This window comes from Nanorana parkeri, unplaced genomic scaffold, assembly GCF_000935625.1.
Source record: "Nanorana parkeri isolate BGI_ZX_2015 unplaced genomic scaffold, ASM93562v1 scaffold300, whole genome shotgun sequence".
NCBI classification, from domain to species: Eukaryota; Metazoa; Chordata; class Amphibia; order Anura; family Dicroglossidae; genus Nanorana; species Nanorana parkeri.
In genome coordinates, this window is record NW_017306568.1 from 349,949 (window position 1) to 362,329 (window position 12,381).

General features: G+C 43.0%; 1 protein-coding gene across 3 annotated transcripts in view; it reads right to left on the bottom strand.

The window, feature by feature from the left end:
• The window catches only part of ETV1 (ETS variant 1), a 60,376-nt gene that overhangs the window by 17,821 nt on the left and 30,174 nt on the right, over positions 1 to 12,381 (bottom strand). For 2 of the 3 annotated variants that reach the window (XM_018557727.1, XM_018557726.1), the window contains 3 exons: positions 8,835 to 8,964; positions 6,196 to 6,384; positions 4,809 to 5,056 (listed from right to left, as the gene is read on the bottom strand). In XM_018557727.1, the coding sequence (XP_018413229.1) occupies positions 4,809 to 5,056; positions 6,196 to 6,384; positions 8,835 to 8,964 (567 nt within the window). The remainder of the gene's footprint in view (positions 1 to 4,808; positions 5,057 to 6,195; positions 6,385 to 8,834; positions 8,965 to 12,381) is intronic. The other variant, XM_018557728.1, reaches the window with a different exon arrangement.

Consider the following 12,381-nt stretch of genomic DNA (forward strand, 5'->3'; position numbering starts at 1 on the left):
GTGCTCATCAATTCAGGACTGGCCCAATAGTCCAGCATATAGAAAGTCCACATCACGTCATCATGTGGATGGCCGGGTGCGTGTGCCTCGCTTACCTGGGGAAGAGATGGCACCGGGATGCACTATGGGAAGAAGACAAGCCGGCGGAGGCAGTGTGATGCTTTGGGCAATGTTCTGCTGGGTCACCTCGGGTCCTGCCATTCATGTGGATGTTACTTTGACACGTGCCACCGACCTAAACATTGTTGCTGACCAAGTACACCCCTTCATGGAAACGGTATTGCCTGATGGCAGTGGCCTCTTCCAGCAGGATAATGTGCTCTGCCACAGTGCAAACATGGTTCAAAATGCTCTAAGGAACACAACAACGAGTTTGAGGTGTTGACTTGGCCTCCAAATTCTCCAGATCTCAATCCAATCGGGCATCTGTGGGATGTGCTGAAAAAACAGGTCCGATCCATGGAGGCCGATCACCTCACAACTTACAGGACTTAAAGGATCTGCTATTGATGGTTTGCCAGATACCACAGCTTACCTTCAGAGGTCTAGTGGAGTCCATGTCTCGACGGGTCAGGAAAAGGGGGACCTACTCAATATTAGGCGGGTGGTCATATTGTTATGGCTGACCAGTGTATTGTACATATGAGAACAGTGTGTGAAAGTTACATTGTATCAGATCTGTTTGATTTTCTCAGTGGTATGTTTCACAGTGGTACCGCAATCCTTGTTGTAGACACTATATACTGAACCTTTGCTACATTACTGTGTCTGTGTGGAAGCACTGAGGCAAGACTTCCTGGACTGTATGCTGGTACTAATTATCTATATTGTATATATTCTTGCTTGTGCGTGGTTTTTCTTCATTTCTTCCTAAGGTAATAGGTGCATTTTCGCACTCTCCAAAGCGGTAATCACAACAATTTCATGTTTTTCTCATTTCTCCATAAGCAAGTGTACACAGCGCACAGAGAAGCAGCCCTGTAACCCAGTGTTAGTCATTCCACCTCCTCCTCCTCCTGCAAGCAAAACAGCTGATGAAACCTGAGAGCTGCTCTGCTCCGGCTTATTGAACTGACATTCCTCTTTCCCAGCCTCCTCCCTGCTTTATGAATGAAGCTGGGAGCCACACAAAACCCATTCATGTACAAGTCAGTCAGCGTTCACAAAAGGCCGGCCTCCTGAGAACAATCCGTCAAGGCTAAAAAAAACGGCCTGATTGGTTTAGGGGCCATCTATAGACGTCCATTACGGGTTTGGAGTGCAGGCGGCGTACTCGTGACCCCTGTTAATGCACGAGAGTAAATCCAGACAGCGCAATTCTCAAATCAAATCACTAGACAGGAGCACTTACTGTAACTCTCCATCTTAATGATACATATTTGTTCTGAGGGCGACCCAACCCACAACATAATAATCTGCTGTATGGAGCCCAGGGGCAAGAAGGAGCCTGGAAATGGATATCTTGGATCGGGGATTGCTTCTCCGCGCTACAACATTGTAACAAACTGCTGGAAACGTTTAATATTTTCTTTGTTGTTTTTTTTTTGTTTTTAATTAAGACATTTTTTTTCCAAATTTTTTTTAGGCCATTTGTAGTTATTACAAATAAAACGAACTTTCCCCACTCTCTGCTCCCATCCTGAACCCCAGCCCCAGTACAAACAGTGAAGATATATGACAAAGTTCTCAATTGTTCTTGCCAGTTCTTTCCGACAAAAACTAAATGAAGGAATGCATGTTGTGATGGGGCCTTATATAGAAAATAGAGTCAGCAGAAGCTAAAAACATTATCCATGGCAGAGGAGACAAACAAAGGGTATACAGCACTCCAACTGTTGCAGAATTCACATGAAAGGGACGAAATGTGAAGTGACTCCAAACCTTGCCACTTGAGGCCGGGGTGTGGTGGTGCATGGGGTGGGTGGGTGTGTGCGTGCTCCTGATGCACATTCTGGGAGGAGATTGGGTTGAGGTAGGGTGTTTGGTAGGGGTGGAGTGGGCTGTGGTGCTCATAATGCACATTGCACATTTAGGGGTGGGGTGGACGATGGCATGTGGTACAGTTTCCGGGGGTGGGGTGTCTCTACTGGAGAATGGCGTCCAGCCCAGCTTACTGATGTCACTGGTTGCCAGAAGCTGGGCAGGACACCAGCTAGTGCATCCCGCTCAGGCCCTGGGAATCAGTGACAACGTGAAAACACAGTGAATGGGGGGAACCTCCTCTCCTGGCTATTGGATGCAGTCACCGTTTGGCCAACAACTAATACAATTTTAGCTAATTCCCAGGAAAAGGCCAACATTCGAGCAGTGTATGGCCAGCTTAAGAGGGCTACGCTAGTTGCAGAGTGAGATCACAGGGCCAAGAGAAGGACGACTGCACATTACTAAAGCCGTCTATAAACTATGAAGTACAAAAGGGGCAAAAGCCATTACATCAAGCCAGTTGGCACAGAGTGTTTCAAATTAAAGTGGGCAACCTCAGCGTTTCACATTTTTACTTTAAAACTCAACTCTAATCAAACATACCGGTATTTGTTTTTCTCATCAGATGGTCTGTAAAGTAGTGCACATCACTCCGATAATCACTTATGCTGCACAGCATAAGCGGGAGAAAACAAAAGCACTTCAGACCATACAGTCCTGTTGCCTCTCTGTTGCTATCCTGCCACCTGCCTGTTCATCTAGCATGCACCGCCTCTCCCTCCAAATCAGCTTACAAGGAAGCTGATATTTGTCAACTGAAACAAAGTTACAGGCAAATACACTGGCTGCACTTGCAAAAAAGAAGACCATCCAGTTACTTCCCATTCTAGGGAAAGAGTCTTGGTTTGTCTACAGTGCCAACTCCAAAACCCAGAACAACCTATAGGAATCGGATTGTCAGAGCATAGTAAAGTTGTTTCTGAATGCTCTGGGTAACTGCATTCTGCTCCTGCACTGCTTCCTCAATACATCTACCAGGCAGCCGATAGCGGGGTATAGGCATACTCCCGTATAAGGCCCATATCTGGTTTAGAAGCAGGATGCGTCACTATGTAGATGTGGGCTGTGCGACAGTCCTGTTTCCCCCCTAGTGATGACAGGTCAGGTGCACATAGGGCTACTGAAAGATAGGTGAGGAGGGAAAGCTCGGGATCTGATGAGGAATTCAAACCCCAGCATATCCATTCTCGGAATTAAATGCTGCCGGTAAATCTCTTTCTGTTGTAGTCAGTGCAAAAAGGAGAGTTCAGTCAGAGGCTTCAAACGTCCACTCTCTGCTGATCCTCATAAGTGTATAGGTAGAAGGGTAACGGGGCCCTGTCAGGTGGGCTGCATGGGGCATCATGATTTCTAATGGTGGCACTGTAAGCCTATATGAGTATTAAGTCATTTATTAAGAATGTGGCTTACAGAAAAGCAAACTTTAAGAATAGCTCCCTAAATCGGCTTCATAAATCCCTCCTCAAAGCGAACCCAAAATCTCTGTGCCCAAATCACGTACACTATAGTATTTACGGATTCCGAACAAGCAGCACAAGCATTTTATAAAAAGCTCTCATTCACCTTTGTATCTATCTGTATTGTGGATAAATTAATCTTCAAAGTTCACAACACAGGCAACGAAAGCTCAGCTTTTTTTTCTATAAGAGCAGATCTGGACAGTCTACCCGCCCTCTAATGTAAAGACACAGCAGGTGTGTCTAAGCTGTAAGTAACCCAAATTTAGAGCCTTTGCTGTGATCTTTGAGAATGAACAACTGCACATTAAAAGCAGCCAGAGAGATGAGGTGGGGCTTGTTTTAAAGCTCTTTTATTGGTGGTTGGGAACATGTATATTGTCCAATGTCCATAGTCTGGGCACAGGTGAAATTTAAAATGGATAAAAAACAAAGAATAAGTCTTAGAATATTACCAGGGTGAGGCATAATATCAAGATATTAAGAAATGAGTCCAAGGATATTATCAGATGCCACGGATAGGTCACTACATGCCAGTGCACTAGATAATTACATACTGTACATGACTTGACACCAGGCAACTGGGCCTACTGAATTACACCAAGCACCACAGCAAATGCCAGACACTAGGGGCAGGGCCATCCCTGTAATGCAACAGCATGAGGCTGTTGCCTCAGGAGGCAGCCCCCTTTCCGGCCAGAGCGCCCCAGGTTGCCAAGTGCTGGGTGGGGAGATGTGTAAGTGCCATACACATCTCTCCACCCAGCTCTTAGCAACCCGAGATGCTCTTGGCGTCATCCCGCCAAGCTCCTGGTAATCACTGATGTCACTGGTTTCCAGGAGCTTCCTAGGATGCCTGCCACAGAGCCCCACCAAGCTCTTGTCAACCGGTGACGTCACTGATTGCCAGAAGCTTGGTAGGACACCATGCTCCCCCCGCCAACACCTCAGGTAGCAAAAAAGACAGGGACGACTCTGCTAGGGGGTCAAGCTGAGTGTGTCAGACACAAAGAAACTGTACACCTAATACGATTAAACACCAGGGTATCCAACACTATATCTGACAAGACACCCATTAACCAAACACACTAATTTACTCAAAAACAGCAAATTAAGCACCATGCCATGTAACCTCAGGATATTTTCCATTGGATTGGATAACAAAAAGTGAACAGGGCACGGCATTTCAACAGACACCAAACTAGACACTTAATACCACCCTACAGCGAAGAGCTACCACTAAACACCAGTCAAAAAAGCACTATCAATATCAAAAACAGTTATAGGAACACACCAAAAAAACAAAAACGTAACAAGGAATTCTATATCTTTATAGATTCATCTTCTCCCCCAGTGGGTAGTACCTACCTGAGTCATAAGCGAAATCTCTTGGCTCCTGCTTAATCATGAGAGGAGGAGGAAAGGTCTGGCTGGGAGCGTTCCCCACCATAGTGCTGTGTTCATACACCGGGTCGTGAAATTCTTGTTTAAATCCTTGAGGGGGGAACTGGATACTTGGCTCCGACATCTGGCGTTGGTAAATGGGCCTGCCGTCTTGCGGCAGCGCAGGGAGCGGCGGAAAAGAATTGCATGGTTCGGAGAGCTGTCTGCGAAACCTGATTAGTCATAAAAAAAAGACCAGAAAATAACTATGAAATAAAAAAAAGTTTAAAGTTTTTTTTAAAAAGTCAAGCTAGTTTTAAAAGGTTTCCAATATTTTTTTTTACAAGAACAATTTGGACTATCAAAACAAAAATGTTTTTATAACATCAATAAAAATTAAAGGGTAAGTCCAGCCAAAATGGTTATTTCATCTGCAAATGGAATCTGGTAGGCCAAGTTACCCCTCGTATATATCAGGGTCTTAAGGGGTGAGATGTAGCTGCCATAGTTTCTGGTTTCTGACCACCTGTGAGTTTTGAGTGTCCCTGACCCACCTTTGTGTGTCCCAGCTGCTCCTGTTACATTTTCTTTATCATAAAATAATTAAAAAACATCCAATAGGAATGGTGTGAACTCCTCATAATGGGCACAGCAGGGGTACAGACCCAGTACTTCAGTGTAGGGATGGTGGGAGCCACTGATTATGGGCACAGCAGGTGTGCAGACCCAGGAACTCTGCACAGGGATCCCAAGAGTAAGAGAAACTGTAACTTGGCTTAACTCTCTAGTATCCATCAGTTTTGGGTGGACAAACCCTTTAAAAGTATGGTTGTATTTCTGAGATACATGATGCGGTTAATAGAGAGGAGGTTCAGCATAATCCACGAAATATCTTGGCCTTAAAAACAAACAAACTTATCTACGGAAATAAAGCTTAGCAACAAATCTGTACCCATAAGGTGTTATTTTAGAGGCGACAATGACACTGACATAAGTTGCATTTCCAAGCAAGGTGATTTAAAACCCTTTGCTAAAAAGCTAGTAACATTTCACTCTGCACTAGAGAACATTTGCAATGCAAAACAAAAACAAATGCACCAGAATTTCCATGTTTCTGTAGGACTACAATGATAAAAAGCACACATGAAAAACACCAGCAGCTAGTTTAACATCTCAAAAGTTCTTTTTGTTAAGAAGTATGATCAATCCCCCTATACCTCAATTAACTTTAGCTGCCAGTCATGGCTAACGGTGCCTTATTTGGACCCAAATCCCTTTGCCCCACCACCATTAAGTTCTGCTGAATGAATAAATACCATTTAACTTCCCACAGTTCTTATAGGACTCATAGGATGGAGGATAGGGATCTCACCTGTGATCCATGGTGTAGTTGGAGTCTGGGAGGGGCTGAGATGGAGGAAGGTGCGGGGGGAAGAGACGGTCTGGTTTTGGGTTCTGAGCTGAGTTGGGTGACGCATGGTGTAATGGAGACACTGGTGTGCTGGAAGGAGTTGGCGGGTTAGAGGGCCTCATTCCAACTTGTGGTTTCTGATCATAGGCACTACAATAATAAAATAGAAACACACCAGGCTATTTAAATATAAAGCCTTGTAAATCCTTACAGTTGAGAGAGAAAGAAAGGAGAGAGAGATTTTTTTTTTTTTAACACCTCAATCTATTGTTGCATCCCAATGCTGCTGATCGCCTGCAACCACTTCCTGTCTACATGCCCTTTAGCAATGGCTGCATGGCATTTATCAGGGTGGGTATCCTGATGGTGACAACAGTGGACCATGCCTGAGTAGTCTGTGTTGAACTGGCTGCTTTCAAACTGGAAGCCATGCAAGCCAAGGTGACTTGATAGGCGGTTTAACCCTTCCCTACTCTAAAAGAAGAAAAACGGTTTTGCCTTTACATACATTACTTAAAATATTTAAAAAGCATAGTCCACCTTTTGAAAAGAAAATGAATGCACCCACAATAAATGCAGACTCCTGCAGACTGGAGGAAGCAAATGCTTGGCTACATGTGCGGACCTGGTCTCCACTGAGATCTAGGAGTCCCCCTGCCGCTGTGACTTTTAGTCCTTCCGTTCACAGGAGGGAAACCTTGCCATGTGAGAAAAAAAGGCATCTGACAGGTGATTACACCCAAAAAAAGTCTCCACCATAATTCTACTACTACAGCATCTGGATGAAGTTTATGGCTGGAAGGCCTCACCTTGTACAAAGCAAAACTACACAGAAATGATAAGTCACCCAGTCTCCTGTGTGACTTACCTACAATGCGTTGTCACGCGGACGTGCAACATGGTGTAAATCACTTTAAAAGCCTGTCTCGACCATACTATGCAAAAATGCATTACAGTCAAGAAAGCAAAGGTTAAAAAGCTTTTTGAAAACACTCTGCTGAAAAGCATTATTTTTCATCTAAAGGAACGAAAAGTCAAGAGGCCCTCAAAGAGCCCAATAAATTATAAAACTGGCAAGTTTAAGGCTAGTAAATTAGAAAGGTGTCTTAATCTCTTTAGATGGAAATAGTGGATTCATATGCTGAGCTTGCATAGAAAACATCACTGGGTTCAACCTCGCACAACACTATGTTTTCCAATTTAAGCAGCGACAGTCTGAAAAGAGCAAACAAAGTCATGGAAGTCCTGGTGGAGTGCGTGATGTATTGGAGAGAGATATGGAGGTAAAGGAGATGATCCCTAATCATGATTGGCGCTGGATATGCAGTGCTGGACATCATGATTGATGTTGAGTTTACCAGGGGGACCATTGTTTGTTTGTTTATTTATTTTTTTAAAACTATTTCTAAGGTGTGGATGTTTTTAAATTTCTTTTTTTTTTATGTGAATGAGCAACAAGGGGTACTATGTTATGTTTACTCATTCATGTAAGGGGGAAGGCTGGTTATATGGGTGCCCCCTTACTCTAAAGTAGGCTTCCAGAGTCTGATAAATCAGGGATGCGGGGACGAGGTACATGTCCGGATCAATATGGGGACAAGGTACCTTGCTAAGGGTGGGGGACCCACCCTAGCATGGTACTCGCCAAATGTTGATGGGACAAGTGTCTCGTACGCACATCGCTGACTCCGTGGATGTGGAGGTCTGTGGGGGGAACTTTTCTGAATGTTGAAGACCCTTTTAAAATAAGGGGACCCCCATATATCCAGCCTTCCCTCCTACATTGGAGGAGTTAAGGGTACCCCAAAAATTAAATAGTAAAAACAAAATAATATGAAATGGTAAATACTAGATTCCACACCTCAAAAAACAAATGTATATAACAAAGCCAAAATCCAACACCAAATCAAGTTGTTCAGCGAAGAGGATTCGCCATCAAAATCACAATGAGCGACACCCAATGACCTGCCACTACATATCTGTGGCCAGCTGCCGAATATCAACAAATAGGCCAGGGATCGCTGATGAGGTCACTGACCTAATAAAAGGTCATCATGACCATATTTGGGTAAGGGTCTTTTTTACAAATAGATAGAAGCGAGAGCTGAAAACTGTCATTTAGTGGCCGTACTTTTTTGCATTGGCAAAAATCCCCAATGGCAGTGCCCACTATCCATGCCTTTAAAAAAAATAAAAAAATTTATTAAATGCTTGCAAATTGTCCTTGAAAAACAAATTCCAAGATTCGTTTTCCATAGGTTCATGGTTTGGGTATTTCCCACTAGGTTTGGCAAATGTCCAGGCACATTGAACTTTGCTTTGTTTGCACATTATATTATAATAATAATAATAATAATAATAATAATAATAAATGTTTATTTAAGAATGCCAATCCATTACAGTTTGTGATCCTGGCATTAAGTTATGAACTATAGAAAGCTACAAGGACCCCAAAAACAGATATCTGGATTTTCAGTCAAACATTCAGCCCTTGAGTGTGATGTCAGACCAGTCTCATTTTCTTTACTCCAATCACAGATTTAGACTTTATGAAAACCCATCACCATCTACCGAGGTACCATGATAGGAGCTGCACGTACCTGACATTGTACAGGCACTTTTCGCCATAGCTGAACTTGAAAGGCTGTTCCTGGCTGCAGGCGGTGTTCAGTTCAGAGGAGGGACTGTGCGGTTCTTTCTTGATTTTTAATGGGACACCATGAAAAGCCACTAGGAGATAAGACAGAGATACAGTTACAAGACTGTACATTACCAGAATTCATGGTATCAGTATGCAAATGTAAGCAGAAAAGATAGGTAGCTGTGTATTTATTTTTTATGTCAAAATACTGCTTTAACACAGCTCAAGTATATACATCAGGTGTGTTCTGGGAGTGCATATAAACAACATATACTATATTTAGATCACATATGGCTGATACTTCCCCCCTTCATGCTTATTTCTGTTGATGTATTAGCATGGCTCATGCTAAAAAAGGCATATATGACTGCTCCTCAAACATTTGTACCACTTTCCTTTGCAATGCTAATCAGATATACTAAAAGAGAGACGGTGGCCTGTTTGTACCATGAGATGCACACTCCAGGAAAATAAAAGGGAATCCCCTCCAATCTCTTCCTTCAACGCAAAAGAGAAGAGTTTGTCTTCACCGGTCCTGCTTATGGTAAAACAGTTATTTGCCCTGTTCAAGAGCTATGACCACCTTAAGAACCTTCACATTCCTGGGGTGTTGGCTGCCTGAGTCCCCTGCCATGCTCTGTGGCTCCTTCTGACCACAAAATCATGAACTTATCATGTAGCCATTTAGATGGTGGCAAGCGGAACCACAGCATGCAGTAAATGTGAAGAGGCTGTTGCTCTTCAAGAAAGTGAAGAGCAGAAGAATAGGTGTGGGGGGGGGGGGTATAACCCTTCTTTTTTTTGTATGTTCTCTATTGTGTGGGCTTCCTCCGAGTACTCTGGTTTCCTCCCACACACCAAAGACATGCTGGAAGGTTAATTGGCTCCTGTCTACATTGGCCATAGTATGTGAGATAGGGACCTTAGATTGTAGGCTCCTTGAGGGCAGGGACTGATGTGAATGTGTAGTATGTAAAAGTGATGCATAAATTGTGGCGCTATATAAATACCTGTAATAAAATATAATGTCCGAATATGCAGTCTGGTGTGAATAACCCCCCGCGGATTTGCATAAAACAAAAAAGCATGAAGAGCCAAGACCACCTAAATATTAGATGTGGACTGCTAATTGGCCTGTCTAGGCTAGAAGGGCCAATTTATACCGTGTACATTTTAAGGTACTCGATTAATTTGCCTTGGGCCCTTAAAATTCAATGGGACCAAAAACATACCAGATCCATTTTGGCCAACGTACCAAAGAAATACACTTTGTGGTACGCTGAAGAATCAGGTGCATGGTTTACCGCACCAACGCGCGCTGGTGATCCATAAAAAATGAACGGGACATCCCCCAAAATGCACATTCAATGGGTCCAGTCCACATGCATTACATTGCACAAGCAGCTAGCCCAACAATCCTCAATGAAATTCGGCCACCACGTTAAAACAAAACCAACTGTAATACCGAGAAGAGATAAGTATGCCTATGGGTGGTTTGGGTGTCACTCAAAAATAAAAAATGATATTTCTGATTCTTAAAATATCCCGAATCAGAGGAAAGAATAAAAAAACAAGAGAAAATGTAAAAAAATAAAAAAGAAAAGATAAATAAGAGAAAAGAAGCAACATAAAACACAATTTTACAAATCCCTGATGGAATAAATGTAAAAGGGGGTGCAAAAGCTCTCAACAGCCGATCTTCTCCACAGGGGCGGCTCTCACAAACCTAAGGCGGTTCCATCGAACCCTCAGAAGTCTTGGTGAGTTCATGCTATAGGATGCCAGAGCCGAATTAACTTGAAAGGGCAGAGTACTCTCTCCATGTGCTCCATTCAATACCAATTAGCATTACACGTCACTAATGTGCATTCAGTCAATTTTTCTTTCCAGGCCGGCCAGTGGACGACAAGAGGACAATTCAATTATTTCATTTCCTCTGGTCCGAATTCCCACATGGATCATATGTTGCAGGACTGTAGTACGTTTTTTTAAGCTTTCAGTTTCTCAAACTCCCCACCCCCATTGCTTAACTTCCACATTATGGGGGAGGGGGGCACAAACCACATATACATCCAAATTATGTCATTGCATGAACGAATTTCCCATCCTGCCCCATTAATACGCCAAAACCTAATCAGGTGGGAAAGTCTGCAATTGTGTTGGCAATGTTCAATCCTATCAATCTGCCATTCACAAATTCAAGATGTTCCCAGTTTTAAATGACCAATCGATCAGTAGAGGTATGGGAATCAAAAGAGGTCTTTTCAATGCAACCGTTTAGATTGAGTATCAAAACTTTTCTTCAATTGTAGGAAATGTGAAAATAAATTTGTGCAAGATTGGAAAAAATAAAATTAGACAGAAAGCTTAAAAGACAAAAAAATTGCAACATCCATGGTCACTTCTAGGAGGAGTCTGTGCTAAAGCTCCCACACATGGGCTTTTTAAGTTAAATATTATGCTTTTGAAGTTAGAAATTTCAAAGTGCAAAATTTGAATTTTTCATTTAAATATGGTTTAGCTACCATCATAATTAAAGTTTATGCCAACCAAAAAATGTTTTTGCTACTTTAGGACAGAATGGAGAAGGATTATAGCCCCTGATGAGTCTTATTTGCCATCTGGGGCTCCGATCAAAAGATTTTCTTTCACAGTTTCATAAGAAAAAGTGAGGGGAAATCTTCAAGATGGATACAGCCTCACTTCCTGTCTGGTAAAACGTTGACAGCAGGACAGGAAGAAAGTGGAAATCTCTCTATGTGAAAAAGTGGATAGCAAAAAAACAAACAAAAAACAAAAACAAATAGGGGTTGTAATTCTTCCCCAGTTTATCCAAAAAAAAAAAAAAAGTTTTGGCTGGACACTTTAAACATGTCATATGTACATTAAGGCTGGGTTCACACCTAGGCGTATCGAATATGCGCGTTTGTCGCACGTTTCGTGCCACCTGTTTTTACCGCGATTTGCGGTAGAATAAAACGCGCGACAAACATGCGTTTCCGAGGGCTACCTGACTGTGTCCCAATGGATACGAGCGGCAAATACGCCCCAAAGAAGCTCCTGTACTTCTTTGGGCGTAGGGCGTTTTGCAGCGCGTTCCTACGTGCTGTAAAAACGCCCAGGTGGGAACCATGCCCATAGGCAATCATTGGTTTTCACATGTTGGAGCGTTTTACAGAGCGTAGGAACGCGCTGTAAAACGCCCAGGTGTGAACCAGGCCTAAGAGTGCATGGAATATATTATTTAAAATAATGATTAGGGATGCACCGATACTGTTTTTTTCTGGTATCGAGTACCGATATTTATCTTTCCGTACTTGCCGATACCAGTACTTCCGGGAGCATGGAGCGAGCTTCCCGGGCCAATCAGGAAGTTGGCTGGGGAAGCCCGCTCCATGCTGTTTGGCCAGCTCAATGCTGATTGGCAGGGAAGCTGTGTAACATTAATGTGTGTGTATGTATATATATATTATAATATATTTTTTCTGTTTTGTATTTCTATGTCT